The sequence below is a fragment of the Haliotis cracherodii genome, unplaced genomic scaffold, assembly GCF_022045235.1.
Source record: "Haliotis cracherodii isolate W230 unplaced genomic scaffold, xgHalCrac1.p SCAF_3, whole genome shotgun sequence".
In the NCBI taxonomy this organism is placed as follows: domain Eukaryota; kingdom Metazoa; phylum Mollusca; class Gastropoda; order Lepetellida; family Haliotidae; genus Haliotis; species Haliotis cracherodii.
In genome coordinates this window covers 22,118,184-22,142,559 of record NW_027266286.1, presented here as the reverse complement: position 1 = coordinate 22,142,559, position 24,376 = coordinate 22,118,184, and the positions used below count along the sequence as shown (strand labels likewise).

The following is a 24,376-nucleotide window of genomic DNA, read 5'->3' as shown; positions in this document are numbered from 1 at the left end:
TCACTTATAGAACTTTGGTACGATTGCGCTAATATGGGTAATGCTCTGTGTTGGCATGTTAGATGATAACTACCAGGTCGTGAAATAAGGATGGATGCATGAAGTTGCACAATCAGTTGGTTTATGGCTCCTACTAAGAATGACCCTACTTTTTGTATTGCCAAGGGCCCTAAGATAATTAACAATATATGTACAAACATATTTGAAATATGACGCAATAAGAAGGACTCTTGTTACAAGAAGAATCTGTTACTAGTAGGGTTGCTTATGCATGTCTTTGTCACATGAAAAGTGTCTCTGACTTAGCCACAAGTCCAAAGGATTTTTCTCTGCATAAGCTCAGCTAATAACTCTTCATATGTTAACACTAAAAGCTACTGCTGATGATGCCATTGACAAGGTTGGGTGAGGAGACAAAGAAGCGTGTTTGGCACAGACTGATATTTTGTGCACTCACTGTCAACCCTGATTCCATGACCAGTGCCGTAGCCAGCCGGGGGGCAGGGGGGGCAGGGGGGGCAGGGGGGGCAGTTACCCCCCTGGATTTTTTACAGAAAACATTTTTCCTTGTGAAAGTAACTTGAACAAAAATGAATAATCTTATTTGCGCCCCCTGTCAAAAAAAGAAGTTAACTATGGCCTTGATGACCTGTAACAACACAATTGTCTCCCTTTCAGAATGGCGAGGTGTCGTGTCAGCGTGTGAAGTGTAACGATGTGGACTGCCGCTTCCCCTACACCCCTGATGGGTCCTGCTGTCCAGTGTGTGTGGGTAGGACATCATGTTATCTGTCACCTACATGCAGTAGGCAGATGGCTGCCAATCATGCCAGCCCAGTCCAGGCTTCTATGCTGTGAAGAGTTGCATCCCTTAGTCCTGCCAGAATCTGTTAATCATATATTTGAATTCCAGATTCACCCACATTTCTTTTGTTCATTCCATACTACAAGAAGACTACAAGAAGCTTTTACCAGAAGGGTCTGTTACTAGAAGGATATGTTACTAGAAGGGTCTGTCACTAGAAGGATCTGTTACTAGAAGGGTCGGTTATTAGAATGATCTGTTACTAGTAGGATCTGTTACAAGAAGGATATGTTACAAGTAGGGTCTGTTACAAGAATGATCTGTTACTAAAAGGATCTGTTACTAGTAGGATCTGTTACTAGAAGGATCTGTCCCAAGAAGGATCTGTTACTAGAAGGGTCTGTCACTAGGAGGATCTATCACTAGAAAGATCTGTTACTAGAAGGATCTGTTACAAGAGGGATCTGTTACTTGTAGGGTCTGTTACTAGAAGGATCTGTTACAAGAAGGATCTGTTACTAGTAGGATCTGTTACAAGAAGGATCTGTTACTAGTAGGATCTGTTACTAGATGGATCTGTTACTAGTAGGAACTGTTACTAGAAGGGTCTGTCACTAGAAGGGTCTGTCACTAGAAGGATCTGTTACAAGAGGGATCTGTTACTAGTAGGGTCTGTTACTAGTAGGGTCTATTACTAAAAGGATCTGCCACTAGAAGGGTCTGTTACTAGAAGGATATGTTTCAAAAATGATCTGTTACTAAAAGTGTCTATTACTAGAAGAGTCTGTTACTAGTAGGGTCAGTTACTAAAAGGATCTGTTACTAGAAGGATATGTTACTAGAAGGGCCTGTTACAAGAAAGATCTTTTTCTAGTAGAGTCGGTTACTAGTAGGATCTGTTACTAGAAGGGTCTGTTACAAGAAAGATCTGTTACTAGTAGGATCTGTTACTGGTAGAGTCGGTTACTAGAAGAGTCTGTTACTAGTAGGGTCTGTTACTAAAAGGATCTTTTACTAGAAGGATATGTTACTAGTAGGGTATGTTACTCAAAGGGTCTGTCACTAGAAGGGTCTGTTTCAAGAAGGGTCTGTAGTAGGGATTTTCTCCCACATAAAACTGACATGTCGTGATATAACTGTAATACTGTTCATTCACTCAGAGCCAGAGTAAACCAAGACTATGATTGGATAGTGGGTCTACCATCTTGGTCATTTGTGGGGTGTATAGTGAATAACATACTGCAACTCCTAGGTACCATCACTGTGTTGTATCTATTGAAGCCAGATTTCCTTTCCTTATGAATGTCCCATTTTTTTTTCTGGGGTAAAATAATACCTTCACTTTATGGTGTTGGTCAAGCTGTTGTGTATATTTTCCAGATTGTGTCACTAAGGATTCCTGATGTTTTATACACGATATTTTGTAGCCTGCTTCTATGAGGGAGCCATCTACCAAGATGGAGAGGAGTTCAAGCCCGATGCCTGTCAAACATGTGGCTGTCACCGTGGAAACATCGTCTGTGACGTCAAGGACTGCCCAGCAACCAACTGCCCTGCACCAGTCACCCCAGTCAACCAGTGCTGTGCTGTCTGTGATAGTGGTTAGTGCCGTCTGTGATAGTGGTTAGTGCCGTCTGTGATAGTGGTTAGTGCCGTCTGTGATAGTGGTTAGTGCTGTCTTTGATAGTGGTTAGTGCCGTCTGTGATAGTGGTTAGTGCCGTCTATGATAGTGGTTAGTGCTGTCCGTGATAGTGGTTAGTGCCGTCTGTGATAGTGGTTAGTGCCATACTGGCCTGTGTCGCAGTAAGGATCTGTATCTACAAGTGCCTGTTAACACAAGGGCTTGAGGCAACAAGAATCTAATACCGTATTTGACGTAATAAGCGCCTAGGGCGCTCTCAAAATTAGAAATAGGGGGCTCTTATTAAAATATTATTTTGATGAAGAAAAAAATGAGTTGAAAGATAAATTCCGTGGTTTATGCTAACAGCCTGAAATGTTTTTGTACGGCAGATATATTTTCCCTAATTTATTTGCCTGTAATTAATGGTGCATATAACACAGGAGTGAGTATTATACGCGAATGAATTAGTCTTGTTCACATCTGATCAATCGGAAGGGGTGCTAATTGGGATTGTTCACGTGCCAATATATTAGCAGATAGCGCAGTGGACGCTTATTAAGTCGAATATGGTACTTCAAAATCTTTTACAAGCATCTGTTACTTCAAGGTTCTATCACTAGAAAAAAATTGTCATTACATTGGTCTGTTACAATAACTACTAGGACGGGTAACTTAGGTAGTTGGGTACTCTGGTCGGGTGGGTACCCACAGGACTATCTGGACCCGTGGCTAGTCACATGATATATTGTTTAATGACAAATATTCGAAAACTCTATGGTGACACTACAAGTCGCTAATGTTCCCATTTCTTTGATATGTTTGAATAAAGATAAAACTTCAGTGTATGCATGACCAGATAGGCGTTTCTAAATCCTTTTGCGAGGGCAAACATTTCCCTATCGGACAGTTTGTACCTATATCTTGAGATCTACAGCGGGTACCCAGGTGGGTCGGGTAATAGGGGGTGGGTACCCAGGTAGAAAATTTGGACTCGTCCGATCTCTTGTTACTACCCTTGTTACAAGCTGTAAGTGGGTCTGTTGTTCCAAGGGCTCTGTTACCAGAAGGAAGTGTAACTAGAAAGGTCTGTCTCTAGAAGGGTCTGTTACTAAAAGGGTCTGTTAAAAGAAGGGTCTGTTACTAAAAGGGTCTGTCAATAGAAAGTCTGTTACTAAAAGGGTCTGCTATAAGAAGGGTCTGTTACTAGATGGGTCTGTTACAAGAAGGGTCTGTTACTACATGGGTCTGTTACTAGAAAGTTCTGTTACTAAAAGGGTCTGTCACTAGAAAGGTCTGTTACTAAAAGGGTCTGTCACTAGAAGGGTCTGTTACTAAAAGGGTCTGTTTCAAGAAGGGTCTGTTTCTAGATGGGTCTGTTACAAGAAGGGTCTGTTACTAGATGGGTCTGTTACAAGAAGGGTCTTACTAAAAGGGTCTGTCACTAGAAGGGTCTGTTACTAAAAGGGTCTGTCACTAGAAAGGTCTGTTACTAAAAGGGTCTGTCACTAGAGGGTCTGTTACTAGATGGGTCTGTTACAAGAAGGGTCTGTTACTTGATGGGTCTGTTACAAGAAGGGTCTGTTACTACATGGGTCTGTTACTAGAAGGGTCTGTTACTAAAAGGGTCTGTCACTAGAAAGGTCTGTTACTAAAAGGGACTGTCACTAGAAGGATCTTTTACAAGAGGGGTCTGTTACTAGATGGGACTGTTACTAGAAGGATCTGTCACTAGAAGGGTCTGTTACTAAAAGGGTCTGTTATTAGAAGGGACTGTTACTAAAAGGGTCTGTCACTTCAATGATTCATATAACTACATATCAATATCCCACTTTCAGATTGCGAGTACGAGGGTTCTACTTATAAGCACCGGACGACCTTCACCCCGTCATACAACCCCTGTCTCCAGTGTTCCTGTGATAACTCCATTGTCAGGTGCAACTCCATCTCCTGTGCACCACACAACCTTGCCTGTCAACGTCCGATCATCGCCCCCGGGGAGTGCTGCCCATCGAGATGTCCTCGTATGTCTCGTTTTCTCTTGTTCCATTGTAAAAACAAGGATTTCATAGCATTATGGTAAATAATTTGATGTGACAGGATTTGCTACATGGCGAGGGGCGGTCGGGAAGCCTAGTGGTTAGATCGTTCGATCGTCACGCCGAAGACCGGGGTTCAATTCCCGACATGGGTACAATGTGTGAAGCCCATTTCTGGTGTCCCCCGCCGTGATATTGCTGGAATATTGCTAAAAGCGGTGTTAAACCATACTCACTCACTCACTGCTACATGGCGATTCTGGGTTCCCATCAATGTTTGCTGGTTGTAAGAATGTCTTGAATGAAAGAAGGTATTGGGTGGTCAGGCCACTGTTATATAGCTGGATCATTGCTTTGTGCGGTGTTAAACAAAAAAACACACATTCACACAAATAAAAAAGGACCATTTGCAAGACATTTTGTTGGTTAGGTCAAGCAATCTCATTTCCAAACTTCTATGTCTAACAAGAAGTCAACATTAGTCAATCAGAAAGCTTCCTTAAGCTTTACGGTAAACGTTTCAAACAGGCCACTTCCTTTCTTAGACTACTCATTGGAAAATATGAATTCAAAATTTGAAAACTTAACAATAAAATAATTCTGGAATATCTTATAAATGGTTGAGATTGTATGGCAGTACTTCCCACATGCTATGGAAAGTCTCCTCCGTTTTAAAGGTTTATCCCATTGAAGCAAGAGATAGTCTATGATTTTAATGGAATCAGTTGTACAAGCCATATCTGTCGTTTGGAATACCCTGTGTTAACCTATTCAAAGTTGCCTGCTGAGAAACCACACTCCCACTGTCACTTCCCTGATCTGGTAAGCGTTGCTCTGATTGGTTGGCTGAAAGGTCATTCTGACATGACCGGAAATGGGATGTCCTCAGATATTTGTTCAGCTGTAGCAAGAGTGGGTGAGTGAGTTGGGTTTAACGCCGCTGTTAACAGTATTCCAGTTATATCACGGCGTGTCAGCTTAATGTGGGAGGAAAGCCCGAAGTGATGCAGGTCTCAGACGTTTACCACTTCGGTGAAACCCACGAGCACGGGTATGGTGCTGACAAACCCAGAAACATAATCGGGGCGAACCGGGATTCAAACCCACGACCATAGGCTCCCGGCATGCCCAAGGGACGCAACTCTGCACAGTGAATCGCGGCGCCTTAGACGACTGGGCCTGCCATGCCCCCTGTGCACCATAAACACAGATACATATTGAAGTCAATTCTTATAAATGAATACATCAACAATAAGAACTTCACAGACTGCTTATTTCATCATTAACACACAACAGACTGTAGACAACTGTACGAAATCAGTGACGTTGTTCAGCGCAATATAACACAAGCCCCACCCATTCTATTCTCAGCCAATCAGGAAACAGTAGTTTATTAGGAGGTGTGGCCTAATTGTGAAACATAAGTGCACAGCGAATTGCGGCACCTTAGACGACTGGGCCACCCGTGTCCCCCCCATAGCAGGAACTAAAAAGTGATTTAAATGAGATCGATTGCCATGCTTATTAATATTCCAGACAAACCAGAGATTGATATTATGAGCAATGTCCATCTGCAAAACAGATAATAAAATCTGATGGAAAACAGCTGGTTACTAAGATTGGTCAGGTATCTTGGTAACAACTTGATGATCTGTTTCTAGAGTGCGTCCACGAGGGTTCCGAGTACGAGGATGGACAGACCTGGTCTCCTGCTGGCATCCCTTGCCAGGTATGTCGATGTCGCGACGGCCACGTCACGTGTCGCACCCGTGAGACCTGCGCCTTGGAATGTACCCACGGCCTGGTGAGGGATGGAGCATGCTGCTCTGCTTGTTCAGGTAGGGTCATGTGATACATCAGTGTGAGGTCAGAGGACATGAGGGGGTCAGGGCTTGGTTGTAGGTCTGTTCAGGTAGGGTCATGTGACACATCAGTGTGGGGTCACTGACATCACAAGGGGGTCAGGGCTTGGTTGTAGGTCTGTTCAGGTAGGGTCATGTGACACATCAGTGTGGGGTCAGAGGACATCAGGAGGGGGTCAGGGCTTGGTTGTAGGTCTGTTCAGGTAGGGTCATGTGACACATCAGTGTGGGGTCACTGACATCACGAGGGGGTCAGGGCTTGGTTGTAGGTCTGTTCAGGTAGGGTCATGTGACACATCAGTGTGGGGTCACTAACATCAGGAGGGGGTCAGGACTTGGTTGTAGGTCTGTTCAGGTAGGGTCATGTGACACATCAGTGTGGGGTCACTGACATCATGAGGGGGTCAGGGCTTGTTTGTAGGTCTGTTCAGGAAGGGTCATGTGACACATCAGTGTGGGGTCAGAGGACATCAGGAGGGGGTCAGGGCTTGGTTGTAGGTCTGTTCAGGTAGGGTCATGTGACACATCAGTGTGGGGTCACTAACATCACGATGGGGTCAGGGCTTGGTTGGTCTGTTCAGGAAGGGTCATGTGACACATCATAGTGGGGTCAGAGGACATGAGGGGGTCAGGGCTTGGTTGTAGGTCTGTTCAGGTAGGGTCATGTGACACATCAGTGTGGGGTCACTAACATCACGATGGGGTCAGGGCTTGGTTGGTCTGTTCAGGAAGGGTCATGTGACACATCAGTGTGGGGTCACTAACATCACGATGGGGTCAGGGCTTGGTTGGTCTGTTCAGGAAGGGTCATGTGACACATCAGTGTGGGGTCACTAACATCACGATGGGGTCAGGGCTTGGTTGGTCTGTTCAGGAAGGGTCATGTGACACATCAGTGTGGGGTCAGAGGACATGAGGGGGTCAGGGCTTGGTTGTAGGTCTGTTCAGGTAGGGTCATGTGATACATCAGTGTGGGGTCAGAGGACATCAGGAGGGGGTCAGGGCTTGGTTGTAGGTCTGTTCAGGTAGGGTCATGTGACACATCAGTGTGGGGTCACTGACATCATGAGGGGGTCAGGGCTTGTTTGTAGGTCTGTTCAGGAAGGGTCATGTGACACATCAGTGTGGGGTCAGAGGACATGAGGGGGTCAGGGCTTGGTTGTAGGTCTGTTCAGGTAGGGTCATGTGACACATCAGTGTGGGGTCACTAACATCACGATGGGGTCAGGGCTTGGTTGGTCTGTTCAGGAAGGGTCATGTGACACATCAGTGTGGGGTCAGAGGACATGAGGGGGTCAGGGCTTGGTTGTAGGTCTGTTCAGGTAGGGTCATGTGATACATCAGTGTGGGGTCAGAGGACATCACGAGGGGGTCAGGACTTGGTTGTAGGTCTGTTCAGGAAGGCTCATGTGACACATCAGTGTGGGGTCACTGACATCAGGAGGGGGTCAGGGCTTGGCTGTAGGTCTGTTCAGGTAGGGATCATTTGAGGCATCCAGTATTCAGCTCAATTGAGTAGCCAAGCTGGACATCAAAAGGGCTTGAAGAAGAAAGGTGCTGTTGCTCAACATGTTAAGGTTAGGTAGAAAAAGCCATTGATTAAAATAAGCTGACAAGGTAACTGTATGCGTGACAGAGAAGACAGCGTTTGGGTACATTATTTATTATAGACATTTTCAGCAATAAAACTAAATTAATTATGTATTTCACATGGTTAATACAAGAAACTAAGGCTTTGTGTGTGACATCAAAACAAGACTGCATGTATGACACCTAGTTCTGGTATTTGTGATGACATCTATTTTCAGACTGCATGTATGACATCTAGTTCTGGTATTTGTGATGACGTCTATTTTCAGACTGCATGTATGACCTCTAGTTTTGGTATTTGTGATGACATCTATTTTCAGACTGCATGTATGACAGCAGAATAATCCAGGATGGGGAGAGTTTTGTGAGAAGTGGGTCGCCATGCCAACAGTGTCAGTGTACAGAAGGGAATATAGAGTGTCAACTAGGAGGGCCTTGTCCCCCACTGCCCTGCAAGCTGACAGAGACACCCCAGGACCAGTGCTGCCCTCGTTGTACAGGCATGTGATTAATCCTGTTTTGTTTATTTATACCAGTAATTGTTTATTGTTGAGCAATTTTATCTCTGCAGCCATTGAAATATGCAGCTACTCGCCGACTCGTCTTGCATCAAAACACGGATCTGTGTACTCGCGGGCAGTTGACCACGGAGTACGCTGATCACTGTGTCGGATTAACAAGACTGATTAATGAGTGATTCCAGCAATTCGTTGCAAATTAAGTGTGTCACAGTTGGAGTGCGAGACTGTCGGATTAACGGGTCTAAATAGCACTGATTAAATCGGTTCCCATCATTTGTGTCAGATAAAGCCGATTGTTGGATAAATGAGTGTCGGATTAACGAGACTTGACTGTACTTGCATACTGCTGGCTTGGAATTAAGATAAACAGTTGACTCACGGCAATTTGCACAAACAACTGAATGTATGTGACGGCCAAACTTTTGTTACCTATGCCATTGATTGGCTTGTCATAAAGTGTGCAGAAGGATGCATGCTGGTAATATTATAAGTAAGCATCAGTATAAATCAATGTGCAGTCCAGGGAGCGAGATGGTCTCTCCTTGGTGGTTAGAAAACAGGTGACAATCGAAAGTACCACCTCACCCCCCAGGTATGTGCACTAGGGCTGGGACAGGTAACTCAGGTACTGGGGTCAGGTGGGTACTGAGAAGGACCCGGTTACCCACAGGACTACCCGGACCCATGGTTAGTCATGTGATTATATTGTTTAAATGATCTAGAACTCTGTCGTTACACTGGGTCGTCTAAGGCGCCGCGATTCGCTGTGCAGAGTTGCGTCCCCTGGACACGCCAGAAACCTATCATTGTGGGTTCGAATCCTGGTTCGCCCCAATTATGTTTCTAGGTTTGTCAGCACCATACCCGTGGTCGTGGGTTTCACCGAAGTGGTAAACGTCTGAGACCTGCTTCACTTCAGGCTTTCCTCCCAGATTAAGCTGACACGCCGTGATATAACTGGAATAATGTTAAAAGCGGTGTTAAACCCAACTCACTCACTCACTCACTCATTACACTGTAAGTGATAAATGATCACATTTCTTTCCGACTATGCACACATTCCATCTGACTTGATATGTTTGCATAAAAAAAACAACTTTAGTGTATGCATGACCAAATCATTTTATACCTGTATCTAAATACATTTTGAAGGAGTACGGTCAAACGTTTCCCAATCGGACATTTTGTACCTATCTCTTGAGACCTACAGCGGGCACCCGGGTAAGGTCGGGTAATAGGGGACGGGGTACCCGGGTAGAAAATTTGGACTCGTCCCAGCCCTAATGTGCACGAGATACTACTGGTAAGACAACCAGGAGTAATAGTGGGAGGAAAAGTGTGTGTAAAGGGAAACTATAGGAGATCAGTTGTGAAATATTTAGGTTTAAATATATCCGGTTACAGGGGTTTCTTTTACTGTGCCTGATCCTGACTCGTACACATTGCCCAGCATTTTGTACATACAGTAGGGTCATACAGTTCTGTAGCACAATGACCCCAACAGCATCAGTGAGCCATGGTAATTTCAGAAGTTCTCCTCTATGATGAAGTCAATGATCTACCTGTGCTCATGACTGAGCAATGGCGGGGTGGTCCGGTAACCTAGTGGTTAAAGCGTTCACTCGTCATGCCGAAGACCCGGGTTCGAATCCCAACATGGATACAATGTGTGAAGCCCATTTCTGGTGTCCCCCGCCGTGATATTGCTGGAATATTGCTAAAAGCGGCGTAAAACCAAACTCACTCACTCACTCACAGAGCAATGGCTGTGACATGCACTTAACTACAGTTTTAACGAACTCAAAGGGACCACTAATTATTGTTCGTTATAACCATAGTTCGTTTTAAGCATATATACAGCAAATACCTGGGACCCCCCCAAAAGTTTGTTATATCTGTCAGTTTGTTATGAGCGTGTTCGTTTTAAATATAGTTTACGGTACTTCTGGTTTCAGAGTGCACGTATGAAGGGCGGTCCTATCGCTATGGGGAGATGATCACCAAGGACAAGTGCTCTCACTGTGTGTGTCGGGAGGGTGAGTAGTTTGAATCGAGTAATCCAATTTGAATACTTTACATGGGAATCTTTATTTTCTAAGCTAATAATTTGAGAAAAGAAATGTAAAAAATTGGCTGTAGCACCATTGCAGCATGTAATGGGCCGATGGCTTATACTTCGTGAATAAATGATGATGATGATGATGAGAATAATTTGAGAAAAGAAATGTAAAAAATTGGCTGTAGTACCATTGCAGCATGTAATGGGCCGATGGCTTATACTTCGTGAATAAATGATGATGATGATGATGATGATGATGATGATGATGATGATGAAGTTAATATTTATGTTTTTTGTTTTTTACAAATTAGATAATAGCATTGCATTTGTTACTATTTCATTTTGTAAAAATCTTATAACTAAAACAGTGTAATGTAAATATACCACTTTAAAGAAGTTGAAGAACACTGTCTTTGACAGATTAACTATAGTCATATGAAGTACATATGCTCCCTGCAATTGTCTCATTCCGTGCTACAGGTCAGGTGACCTGTGATCGAGTGCCGTGCCCACAGTTGCGGTGCTCTGATCCACTGACAGTTCCAGGACAGTGCTGTCCGGTCTGCACCCGATGTGAATACTTCTCACAGTTCTATGAAGATGGTCAGACATTTGTCTCACCTCGTGATCCTTGCGAGTCCTGTGTGTGCAAAGTTAGTGAGATTCCGCGATGTTTGTTTGTTTGTTTGTTTGATGTTTAACGCCGCACTCAGCCATTTTCCGGGTATATGACGGGGGTCTGTAAATAATTGAGTCTGGACCAGACAATTCAGTGGTTGATGTCATGAGCATCGATCCACGCAATAGGGATATAATGACACGCATCAACCAAATCAGAGAGCCTGACCACCCGATCCCATTAGTAGCCTCTTACGACAAGCATGGGTTGCTGAGGACCTACACTAGCCCAGATCTTCATGGGCAGGGATTCTGTAATTGAGAAACCATGAGAATCTGTTGATTACGGAGTAGAATTTTAATTCTGAAATCAACAATTTGAGTGATTTCTCCGAATTAAACCAATTATGGTTGAAACATAATTTCTCAATAATTTTGTATAATAAGTTTTACTTGTTTAAAATGCACGTTTAGAAGGACTAATTCATTCATGGCTCAGAATCAGCTGCTAGGACAATAGCATAAGATTATCTTAATGGTTTAATATAAGGGGTAGGTCACATTCTTGTAAGTACTCGGTGCAAAATAAGTGAGATTGCCACCAAGATCATAGTCACTTCATTGCCCCTCCTGCAGAAGCATTATTTGCCATCACTGTCTGTGAAGTGTTGTCTTTATTACTTTTGACATCACCTGACATAACCTCGGAAGCTGAGTTCTGTATCTCAGGATAGTGCCACTGCTTTCCAGATACATATTTAGATAAATGCAAATTTAAATAATGTCTTTCTTTCCATATTGAAACTGCCATATATGGATTGATTACTGGTGGAAAGATGCAAATTTGGTAAAAATGGAATTCCTGGATAACATGTATTCCATGCAACCTTTGCTTTCTTAAGAGGTACCTAAATGGATTGGGTGGTCAGGCTTGGGGTCTTGGTTGATTGGATGTCATCATGACATGATGGTGTGAGATGTTCTCGTTGTATCGACCATTTGTTTGTCTAGCCCATATTCAATGTTCCTTGTTCCCTGTGATCTAGCAGGGCTGTATACACTCAAAAAGTAAATTTAAATTTTATCTTCTAATATGTAGGATAATGTATACTCCCCAGGGAGCTGAGAATGAAAATCGAGTGCTCACTGATCCATTGACCGGGGTAATAATAGTGTAGCGCTAAGAGCATCCACTTGTCAAATGGAATCTGGTGCACAAAAAATGAACTTCTTCTTCTTTTTCTTTTTCTTTTTCTTCTTCTTCTTCTTCTTCTTCTTCTTCTTCTTCTTCTTCTTCTTCTTCTTCTTCTTCTTCTTCTTCTTATTATTATTATTATTATGTGACCTAGGCTGGGTTTTCATATGTTGTTGTGTCCATGTTGTGCAGGGGGGCCAGGTGACCTGTCGCAGCATCAAGTCGGACTGTCCCGCCATGCAGTGCACACACCCTGGGTCTGTGCGCAACCAGTGCTGCCGACAGTGCGACAGCTGCATGTATCTCCGGCGCAGGTTCCGTAATGGTCAGAAGTTCACGCCCCCTGGTGGAGACCAGTGTCAAACCTGTGTGTGCAGGGTAAGTCCCACATGTGTCTGTTTCTCCTAGCCCAGTGGGTAAAGCGTTAGCTGATTACAACTAAAGATATAGGTTTGAATTTCTAATAGGAAGTTTATAATCTTGGTGAATACTGCTATAGGCATAAATCACATTTTGTCTCTCTATTTAGCTCTTATCTGTGGTTCCAGTTGAATGTTGTAGAACGTATCTTACCATTTAATGTGATATGTTAACTTGTTGTATGCAGTCAGGCCATTTCTCCAAAAATGTGTCTGTATGTCAGGTGATGCTTTTCTTGGGAATGGTAAGTAAAATTTCCCAGAATAAGGATGATGATGATGATGATGATGATGATGATGATGATGATGATGATGATGACAACGAAGGCGTTGATGATGATGATGATGATGATGATGATGACTCTTTCGTGTATTACTTTATGATTGCATGCCATGGAAAAGCCTTTGAATGTGGTATTCATGCAATATTCCGAACTCACCACATTGATTGTTTGATGTTGCAGGACGGTAGTGTGACGTGTGACAAGCTGGCATGTCCAGAGCTCAACTGTCTCAACTCGTACACTCCAACAGGCCATTGTTGCCCGATTTGTCGCGTGTCCTGTCAGTATGGAGGCCGAGAGTATCGTGAGGGCCAGGCATTCCCCAACCCCCAGGACGAGTGTTCTGTGTGCACATGCAGGGTAAGTAGACAACGCAAATGGTGTAGGTATTTACTTGTTTGACACCAAACATACTTTTCATTAGAAAAAGACCGCCTCCATGGTCTAGTGGTAGAGCATCCGCCCGGAGAGCGGAAGGCCCGGGGTTCGTCCCCGGGCCGCGTCATACCAAAAGACGTTAAAAAATGGTACTTGTTGTTACCCTGTCTGGCGCTTGGCATTAAGAGTCTAAAACAAGGACTGGTCGGCTCGAAGTCAGTATACTGTGTCTGAGTGGGGTATTCATGTTAAACAACAGAGGCTGGACATTGTCAAAATATTTTATTACTTGCCCGTGAAGAGATCACCCGTTTAATAAACATACAGCTGTATTACACATTGTGTAATACCAAAACGCGTGCTTGTGTACTCTCGGAACACGTTTCACGAACAAATATTGAAAGCTCTCAACATCTCTTGGCTTATTCAAAGACATTGCGTGTGGAGTTGATAGATCACTGAGAGGAGCTTATGCACACTCGATGACCCCAGCAACCTTGTTGCTAGGGTGACGTCACATGGCATTGTTTCGCCGATGGGTCTTGCAACAAAATTCCACAAATTACGTCATCGGGTATTGTGACGTTATTGTAAAGTTTGAGGTACAAGGCCCGTTCCACAAGGCGATCGTATTGTAGCGCAACGACAGTCGTTAGTCTAAGTTAAAGTATGTGAGTTGCGATAGTCTTAGCCCTACGATAATTTTGTGAATTCTAAAGGTGGACCGTTGTATGGTATTAAATTCATACCTTTCAACTTTTGATGTGTTTGAAGTATTATTCTGTTAAACTCAATTGGACTATGCCGTGGATTGTGTAGGTGTCAGCTAGCCTATTCATACTCAACAGTATAATTCTAAAAACATTGTAAATGGCATCACATAGCAAAAACTGATCTCTTCCTTTCCAGGACAGTCGTGTAGACTGTGAGAAGCGCAAGTGTCCGTCCTCTGTGTGTCTGAACCCTGCCACTCTGCCAGGGGAGTGCTGCCCCAGCTGTGAGTTCTGCCTGTACGACCGTCGCATCTTCCGCAACCATCAGCACTTCATCCACCCCAGCAACCTGTGTGAGGAGTGCGTGTGCAATGTGAGTCGGATGCTTATTTATGTACAGGGGCGGTGGGGTAGCCTAGTGGTTAAAGCGTTTGTTCGTAATGCCGAAGACCCGTCTTCGATTCCCCACTTAGGTACAATGTGTGAAGTCCATTTCCTGTGTCCCGTGCCATGATATTGCTGGAATATTGCTAACAGCAGCGTAAAAACTAACTTACTCACTCACTTATTTACAGGCCCCTTGTAGGGCCCTAGGTTAGAATACGTCCCCAACTCTCTATTGCTGGTCATAAGAGCGGTGTAAATTGGATAGGTTTATTGCACAACGTTGTGTTTGTATATTATTTTTTATTTTTTTATTTATGTGTACACAATGCTATGTTTCCATTGAGCATATTTAATGAAATTTTGTGTTAAATAATTTAAAAATAATCTAAAATAATCCTTGAATCATTTCTGTGTTTTTTTGCCTCCTAACCAAGATAGTAATTCATCTAGAGTTAATTCAAAGTAGACCCAATTTATGGATAACAATTTCTTTAATACTGTAAAGTCGACGTTTCAGTATAGATCCTTATACCGTTATCAAGCAAGACAACGGTATAAGGATCTATACCGAAACATCACCTTTACAGTATTAAAGAAATTGTAATCCTTAAATTGTGTCTACTTTGTCATCCGTCAACTTCTAAGTAATGCCTATCAAACAATAAGTGTTTGTTTGTTTGTTGTGGTTAACGCTGCACTCAGCAGTATTCCAACTGATGACAGTGCTGTTAGTGAGTGAGTGAGTGAGTGAGTATGGTTTAACACCGCTTTCAGCAATATTCCAGCAATATCACGGTGGGGGACACCAGAAATGGGCTTCACACATTGTACCCATGTCGGGAATCGAACCCGGGTCTTCGTCGTAACGAGCGAACGGTGCTGTTAGTAAACATATCTGTATCACCCCGAACATGATCTGTATTGTTAAGATTATTATGATATTGTGATTTTGCTTTCTCACAGAGTGGGTCTGTGATGTGTACCATGATAGACTGCCCCAAGCTGCCGTGTGACAACCCTATGCCCATGGCAGGCCAGTGCTGCTTCGTGTGCCCCAAGAGCTGCACGTACCAGGGTCTGTCCTACGAGGATGGGCAGACGTTCCGCAGTCCACGGAACAAGTGTGAAGAGTGTCTGTGTCGTCAAGGTCGTGTCCAGTGTCAGCGGGACTCGTGTGCGCCGGTGTCGTGTCGTCACCCAGCGGAGGAGGGCTGCTGTCGTGTTTGCAACAGTATGTGTTACATTGGGGGAAACTAGGGCAGTTTACAATCTGTCAGTTGGATACAGTGAAGGAATAATTTGTCACTGACAATAGACGTGGTCTGTTGGGTTGTAGATAAGTGTTCCTTGTGGGGATTGTTGTTGGGAACTGCTCCCCCTTGCCACTGAAATGGCATCCTCGATTATCCCGTGTTTCAGTACCAACTCTGCTATGACATATGGGTGGGGTGGTGGGGTAGCCTAGTGGTTAAAACATTTGCTCATCACGCCGAAGACCCAGGTTCGATTCCCCAAATGGTTACAATGCGTGAAGTCCCCTACCATGATACTGGCATATTGCTGAAAGCGGGGTAAAACAATACTCACTCACTTCGATATATGGACAGATTTACCGTCTTAGCTTAGTTTTGATGCTGGTTTGAGTGACACGACCCTAAGTGATCAAAGACAAGTAAAATTCCCCTTTTCTTTCTACCCAGTCTGCACCCTATGTACCCTGTCCTTTCTGGGTTACCCGTGGAGATTCCGAGGCAGAATATGTCCCCTGTTCTCCATGCTTGTTGTAAGCCAACTAATTTGGGTTTCAATTCGTGATCTAGTTGATTGTATTTTGTTGGAACCAAATGCCCTGGAGTTTTAGCTCATCTGATTTGATACTAGGGCACTCAAGTTTGTTCAAGGCATCACAATTGAAATTCCAATATGGTCGGCATGTAGCCATCTTTGATTTTAATTAAAATACTCTCCATGAAAACCAGGATCATGACGCTTGTTGTGTGAAATGGCCACGTTATGTGGTACCAAAATGTTTCATGGCATTTTGATTGGAAGTCAGGGGGCACGGGTGGCCCAGTCGTCTAAGGCGCCGCGATTCGCTGTGCAGATCGAGTTGCGTCCCTTGGGCACGCCAGAAACCTATGATTGTGTGTTCGAATCCCGGTTCGCCCCGATTATGTTTCTAGGTTTGTCAGCACCATACCCGTGCTCGTGGGTTTCACCGAAGTGGTAAACGTCTTAGACCTGCATCACTTCGGGCTTTCCTCCCACATTAGGCTGACATGCCGTGATATAACTGGAATAATGTTAAAAAGCGGCGTAAAACCCAACTCACTCACTCACTGATTGGCAGTCAAATTTGTATTTGTAGCCATGTTGTAAAATATGAAAAACAATGATGTTTTTCATGATGTTTTAATTTTCAATAGCATTTTAAACAGTTGCAAACTATTTTCTGTCAATTGGAATGTTTCCTCAATTCCAGATTGTTTCTACAAAACTCAGTTATGGCGCAACGGCCAGAAGTTCCCAGACCCCCAGGACGAGTGTTCAAAATGCCGATGTCAAAATGGAGAAGTGTCATGCCAACGTCAGCAGTGTCCCCCCGTATCATGTCGAAACCCTGTCATGGAGAACTGCTGTCCTGTGTGCAGGGAGTGTGAGTACCAAGGCCGGAGAATCGGCAGCGGTCAGACATTTACCCGTGTCGGTGGGAGCTGTGAGACGTGTGTCTGCGTGGAGGGAAACGTGGAGTGTCAGCGGAAGATGTGCCAGGAGGTCACATGCCAACACCCCATTGAACGCGACTGCTGTAAGGAGTGTACAGACTGTTTCTACCATGGCCGGGCCTTCAGCAGTGGCCAGTCCTTCCCGGACACCCAGGATCGGTGCAAGGACTGTCGGTGTATATCCGGGAGCGTCACTTGTGAGCGGCGTGCATGCCCCCGAGCTCCATGCAAGAACCCGGTGAAGATGCCAGGTCACTGCTGCCCCCGCTGCTCCGACTGTGAACATGAAGGTCAACAAGTGCGGAATGGTCTTCGAGTGCCACATACGTCAGACCCATGTATGGAGTGTGAGTGCCGACGTGGTAACATGGACTGCTTTGAGAGAAGGTGTCCTGATGCCGTCTGCCGCAACCCCGTTACACGAGGTTGTTGCCAGGAGTGTGGTGACTGTTTATACGATGGCAAGGAGTACAGCAACAGACAGACGTTCCTGGACCCGACAGACCGCTGCAAGGCCTGCAACTGCGTGGACGGCGACATCATCTGCTCCCCCAAGCAGTGCCCGCGGGTCACGTGTTTGAACCCCATGCAAGGGGAGTGTTGCCAGGAGTGCTCCAACTGTCTTTTCCAGGGTGCCGTGTACGACAATGGCCAAGAGTTCCCGGACTCGGCCGATACCTGCAGCTCCTGCTATTGCAAGTCTGGCACCGTGGAGTGCATTAGGAAACCGTGTGCAGATATTGTGTGCTCTCATCCAATCAGAGACGGTTGTTGTCCGATGTGCGATCGAGGCTGCCATTTTGAGGGCCGGGATTATCGTGACAAGGAGAAGATGGAGCGTGACTGCCAGGTGTGCACATGTACAGCTGGGAACATGAGGTGTTTCCCCAAGTACTGTCCACCGGTCAAATGCTCCAACCCGGTCACTGTGGACTGCTGCCCGGTCTGTGGAGACTGCATGTTTGAAGACAGGAAGTTCCGCAACGGCCAGACGTTCCCCAACGTGAAGGATCCGTGCAGTGAGTGTGTGTGCAGGGTGAGGGCATGTTGGAAGGTCCATTATTATACTGTAGTCAATATGTTATACTTGGCTTGTCACAGATTATGTTTGCAGCAACAGAGTCACAGCTTATTTGTTCAAATGTATGTAGTGTGATACATCATGTGTTTAGCTGCTAAATCACATATCATGTCTTCCGCTACTAAGTCACAGATTCTGTCTTCAGCTAACAAATCACAGATTATGAATTCAGCTTCTAAGTCAGAGATTATTAATTCAGCAGCTACTAAGTCACAGATTATGAATTCAGCTACTGAGTCACAGATTATGAATTCAGCTTTTAAGTCACATATTCTGTCTTCAGCTATAAGTCACAGATTCTGTCTTCAACTACCAAATCACAAATTATGAATTCAGCTATGAGGTCACAGATTCTGTCTTCAGCTATGAAATCACAGATTCTGACTTCAGCTACTAAGTTACAGATTCTGTCTTCAGCTACCAAATCACAAATTACGAATTATGTCGTAAGTCAGTGTTAAAGAATGGGAGTTGCAATCACTTCAGCACTAAGATCGCTTTGTGGAACAGGGCCCTGGTAAGCTGCTTCCATGTCAGATACCTTACAATGTTATTGTCAAAGTAGACACAATTTATGGATAACAACCTCTTCATTTACTGTAAAGGCGAAGTTTTGGTATAGATCTATATTCCATTGTCCCTGCTTGACAACGGTATAAGGATCTCCACCAAACGTATATACAGAAAGTCATGACAGATTATTTTATTTGTTTGTTTATTTGTTGCACTAGCAATATTCCAGCTATATGAAGGTGATCTGTAAATAAGCGAGTCTGGACCAGAAAATCCAGTGATTGACATCATGAGCATCGATCCACACAATTGCGATACGATGTCATGACAATTAAGCACTACAGATCCAAAAACGTCATCTTACCCCCAAGTTTGTTGGAGGTCATAACATCCACTATGATATGTCTAAACTAAAGAAATTGTTATCCATAAATCGTGTCGACTTTGTCACCCATCTACTCCTAAGTAATGCCAATCAAGCAATTGATGTGATGTCCTCCAGGATGGAACATTCAAGTGCAGCAGGAAGTCCTGTCCAGCCCCAAAATGTCCAAACCCTGCACAAGGTCAGTGCTGTCCCGAGTGTCGGAACTGTGATCTCAACGGGAAGATGGTGTCACATGGTCATCGATTCCCGTCTGAGACGGATCCATGCAGTACGTGTGTGTGTCAGGTGAGAATACGTGAGAGTATGTGTGTATTCCTAAACTAAGTTGGAAATAGCAATCATCTCTACAAACAATTTCTCTCAGATCTTATGGTGATTCAGTTAAAAAACTTCAATAATATCAGTATTTTAATGCAATGATCGGAAGAAATTGTTTGTGTATGAACTAGCTATGCACCAACAAATGTTATATTTGGAATAACACTTTCTGGGTAAAGTACAGATTCTTGTTCTTTTTGGGGTTGAGTCCGGGATTCGAACCCACACTGCCAGAGTGAGGCACCTAATCGCCAGCACACAAAGTCAGCGATCTAACCCACTCAGCCACCGAAAGGCTTCCACAAAAATGAAAGTCTGACAACTGGTAGTCTAGATCACGTACTTTGTGTACCCCTCTGACATGTATAATTGGCTATGCGGCATCTGCAATGAGCAGAGCTTCTTTGAGCTGGTAAGTGGCAGACGACAGCATGCAGTGGCCAATATGTTGAATGTTTCACAAACTGAGATTAACAGAGTATGGAACAGGTACCAACAAACACAAAATGTTGACGATCGTCCCTGTTCAGGGTGTCCCAGGTAAACAACCAGAGTACAGTATCGATTCATCCCAAACATGACTCAATGAAGTCGGGTGAATGAAATTTGCTGCAAACCTTCATTACGCTTTTGGCTCAGATGATGAGTTATGTCTACAGGCAGCTCATCTCCATGCTCGATGGCCATGTGATGTACCGTCCCTGTATATACAGATCATCTTATTGTCATCAGACGTCCAGGGTGTACACACCGAGTAGTTGTTGCTGGTCATGTGAATGTTTTCAGACGAGTCCTGATTCACTTTGCCCTTGCTTGATAGGCATGGTCGTGTGTTGCAATGTCAAAATGAACCTCAAGCCAATGTCATCCCGAGATTTCATGACAGATTATTTCTTTTGTTTGTTTAGTTGTTGATTAACGCTGCACTCAGCAACAAACAAGAAACAAATATCCCTTACGATGTTAGAAATTTTAAGTTATTTCCATGTATCCCCTACTTTTTGTGAAGAATATATATTTAATATTATAATAATTAGTGGTAATCTGATTGTGGTTTGTTTTTGCCAGAATTAATGTAAGTTATTTAAATGAAATATGGAACACACTTGGGATAGCGGATATACCAACTTAAAAAAATCCAACAACCAGCTATTCCACATCACGATTTATTGAGCAGCAGTGGTAACAAGTACAAAATAATAAGTCATTCAAATACTAATGGACATACGGTGAGTTTTTTACAGAGAACTCCACTCAGCACTAATAATTAAGGTGAACCTCACTGAAACCATTTTCTCTACATTCATTTTAGGTGAGGTCACATTCATAATCAGTCACTTTTTTGGCTAGGGGTCACTAAAAATTTTAAATTAAAAATAATTTCCAAGATTCGAATCTTATTTGTTTGGCAGCTTGGGACGATCAACTGTGACCGTCGCACATGTGACAAAGTGTCATGTGACCACCCTGTGATTGATTCCTGTGGATGCTCATCTTGTCGTCAGTGCAGCTACCGGAACGCGACGTACCGACACAATCAAGAATTCCGAAACCCAGATGATAAATGTTCATCCTGCCAGTGTAGGGTAAGTTATTTTCATTTGTTGCAGTCATGATCAATCTTGTCCAGTAATGGTATAGAATGTGGTGAAAAAGGCCCTCATGTATTCCAAATCAACCCTAGAATACCGGAGCACAGGTGAAGTGTTAACAGTTAAATATGAGAAATGTTTGTGATTTTATCTGAAACATGAACTACCATTGTAAATTGCCAGTGGCTTTTTACATTGGCACAAGACGATACCAGGACTGGAAAGGAATTTGGATTCAGAGGACAAAGGGTCACTTCCTCACCCCAGTATCTGTGATAGCACATGAGAATGGCCATCACGGGAATGATACCAGAGAAGAGAAATTTGCTTGTGATGTAGAAGTGTTTTCTCTTCAAATCCTAGCATCATAAAGTGCTAGTGGCTATCTACACTTGCACACGACGATACCAGGACTGGAAAGAAATTTGGAACTTCTTGGAATAAGAACTACTGGATGCCAGTTGTGAAGGACTGCTTTGAACCCCAGCATCTGGAAGTGCTAGTTGTTATGATTCACAAGCACAATCAGATACTCGGATATGTGGCAATGTTAGATTGTGAGGATGGAGGAGTGGACGAGAGGGACACTTCCTTACCCCAGTATCATACTGTGATAGCACATGCCAATGGCCATCACGGGAATGATACCAGAGAAGAGAAATTTGCTTGTGATCTCTTGCTTGTAGACTGTTAGGCTTGGTCTAGGGATGTGGGCAATGCTAACCAAGAATCCTAGCATCAAAAAGTGCTAGTAGTTGTCTTCAACTTGCACTAGATGATACCAGGATCCAAAGTAAGCAAGAGTCAGATGAAGAAAAGTACTCCCCAGTACCCCAGTATCAAACTGTGATAACATTGAACTAGTCATCACAAGAAAGATACGAGAGAACAGAAGAATAGTGTTACAAGTAGATGCTGTTGTAGGAAATGTAGAAGTGCTTTCTCTTCAAATCCTAGCATCATAAAGTGCTAGTGGCTTTCTACACTTGCACAAGACGATACCAGGACTGGAAAGAAATTTGGAACTTGTGAGAAATGGAGCTTCTTGGAATAAGAACTACTGGATGCCAGTTGTGAAGGACTGCTTTGAACCCCAGCATCTGGAAGTGCTAGTTGTTATGATTAACAAGCACAATCAGATACTCGGATACGTGGCAATGTTAGATTGTGAGGATGGAGGAGTGGACGAGAGGGACACTTCCTTACCCCAGTATCATACTGTGATAGCACATGCCAATGGCCATCACGGGAATGATACCAGAGAAGAGAAATTTGCTTGTGATCTGTTGCTTGTAGACTGTAAGGCTTGGTCTAGGGATGTGGGCAATGCTAACCAAGAATCCTAGCATCAAAAAGTGCTAGTAGTTGTCTTCAACTTGCACTAGATGATACCAGGATCCAAAGTAAGCAAGAGTCAGATGAAGAAAAGTACTCCCCAGTACCCCAGTATCAAACTGTGATAACATTGAACTAGTCATCACAAGAAAGATACGAGAGAACAGAAGAATAGTGTTACAAGTAGATGCTGTTGTAGGAAATGTAGAAGTGCTTTCTCTTCAAATCCTAGCATCATAAAGTGCTAGTGGCTTTCTACACTTGCACAAGACGATACCAGGACTGGAAAGAAATTTGGAACTTGTGAGAAATGGAGCTTCTTGGAATAAGAACTACTGGATGCCAGTTGTGAAGGACTGCTTTGAACCCCAGCATCTGGAAGTGCTAGTTGTTATGATTAACAAGCACAATCAGATACTCGGATACGTGGCAATGTTAGATTGTGAGGATGGAGGAGTGGACGAGAGGGACACTTCCTTACCCCAGTATCATACTGTGATAGCACATGCCAATGGCCATCACGGGAATGATACCAGAGAAGAGAAATTTGCTTGTGATCTGTTGCTTGTAGACTGTAAGGCTTGGTCTAGGGATGTGGGCAATGCCAACCAAGAATCCTAGCATCAAAAAGTGCTAGTAGTTGTCTTCAACTTGCACTAGATGATACCAGGATCCAAAGTAAGCAAGAGTCAGATGAAGAAAAGTACTCCCCAGTACCCCAGTATCAAACTGTGATAACATTGAATTGTCATCACAAGAAAGATACGAGAGAACAGAAGAATAGTGTTACAAGTAGATGCTGTTGTAGGAAATGTAGAAGTGCTTTCTCTTCAAATCCTAGCATCATAAAGTGCTAGTGGCTTTCTACACTTGCACAAGACGATACCAGGACTGGAAAGAAATTTGGAACTTGTGAGAAATGGAGCTTCTTGGAATAAGAACTACTGGATGCCAGTTGTGAAGGACTGCTTTGAACCCCAGCATCTGGAAGTGCTAGTTGTTATGATTCACAAGCACAATCAGATACTCGGATACGTGGCAATGTTAGATTGTGAGGATGGAGGAGTGGACGAGAGGGACACTTCCTTACCCCAGTATCATACTGTGATAGCACATGCCAATGGCCATCACTGGAATGATACCAGAAAAAATTTGCTTGTGATCTGTTGCTTGTAGACTGTAAGGCTTGGTCTAGGGATGTGGGCAATGCCAACCAAGAATCCTAGCATCAAAAAGTGCTAGTAGTTGTCTTCAACTTGCACTAGATGATGCCAGGATCCAAAGTAAGCAAGAGTCAGATGAAGAAAAGTACTCCCCAGTACCCCAGTATCAAACTGTGATAACATTGAACTAGTCATCACAAGAAAGATACGAGAGAACAGAAGAATAGTGTTACAAGTAGATGCTGTTGTAGGAAATGTAGAAGTGCTTTCTCTTCAAATCCTAGCATCATAAAGTGCTAGTGGCTTTCTACACTTGCACAAGACGATACCAGGACTGGAAAGAAATTTGGAACTTGTGAGAAATGGAGCTTCTTGGAATAAGAACTACTGGATGCCAGTTGTGAAGGACTGCTTTGAACCCCAGCATCTGGAAGTGCTAGTTGTTATGATTCACAAGCACAATCAGATACTCGGATATGTGGCAATGTTAGATTGTGAGGATGGAGGAGTGGACGAGAGGGACACTTCCTTACCCCAGTATCATACTGTGATAGCACATGCCAATGGCCATCACGGGAATGATACCAGAGAAGAGAAATTTGCTTGTGATCTCTTGCTTGTAGACTGTTAGGCTTGGTCTAGGGATGTTGGCAATGCTAACCAAGAATCCTAGCATCAAAAAGTGCTAGTAGTTGTCTTCAACTTGCACTAGATGATACCAGGATCCAAAGTAAGCAAGAATCAGATGAAGAAAAGTACTCCCCAGTA

The 24,376-nt window shown here is 43.7% G+C and overlaps 1 protein-coding gene across 1 annotated transcript in view; it reads left to right on the top strand.

Moving 5' to 3' along the window:
- The window catches only part of LOC139474085 (uncharacterized), a 189,606-nt gene that overhangs the window by 70,140 nt on the left and 95,090 nt on the right, over positions 1-24,376 (top strand). The window contains exons 25-38 of the mRNA XM_071256950.1: positions 679-772; positions 2,233-2,406; positions 4,266-4,451; positions 6,128-6,304; positions 8,239-8,418; positions 10,395-10,475; positions 10,979-11,151; positions 12,504-12,689; positions 13,195-13,374; positions 14,302-14,478; positions 15,456-15,723; positions 16,975-18,254; positions 19,315-19,485; positions 20,931-21,104. Of these exons, the coding sequence (XP_071113051.1) occupies positions 679-772; positions 2,233-2,406; positions 4,266-4,451; positions 6,128-6,304; positions 8,239-8,418; positions 10,395-10,475; positions 10,979-11,151; positions 12,504-12,689; positions 13,195-13,374; positions 14,302-14,478; positions 15,456-15,723; positions 16,975-18,254; positions 19,315-19,485; positions 20,931-21,104 (3,501 nt within the window). The remainder of the gene's footprint in view (positions 1-678; positions 773-2,232; positions 2,407-4,265; positions 4,452-6,127; positions 6,305-8,238; positions 8,419-10,394; positions 10,476-10,978; positions 11,152-12,503; positions 12,690-13,194; positions 13,375-14,301; positions 14,479-15,455; positions 15,724-16,974; positions 18,255-19,314; positions 19,486-20,930; positions 21,105-24,376) is intronic.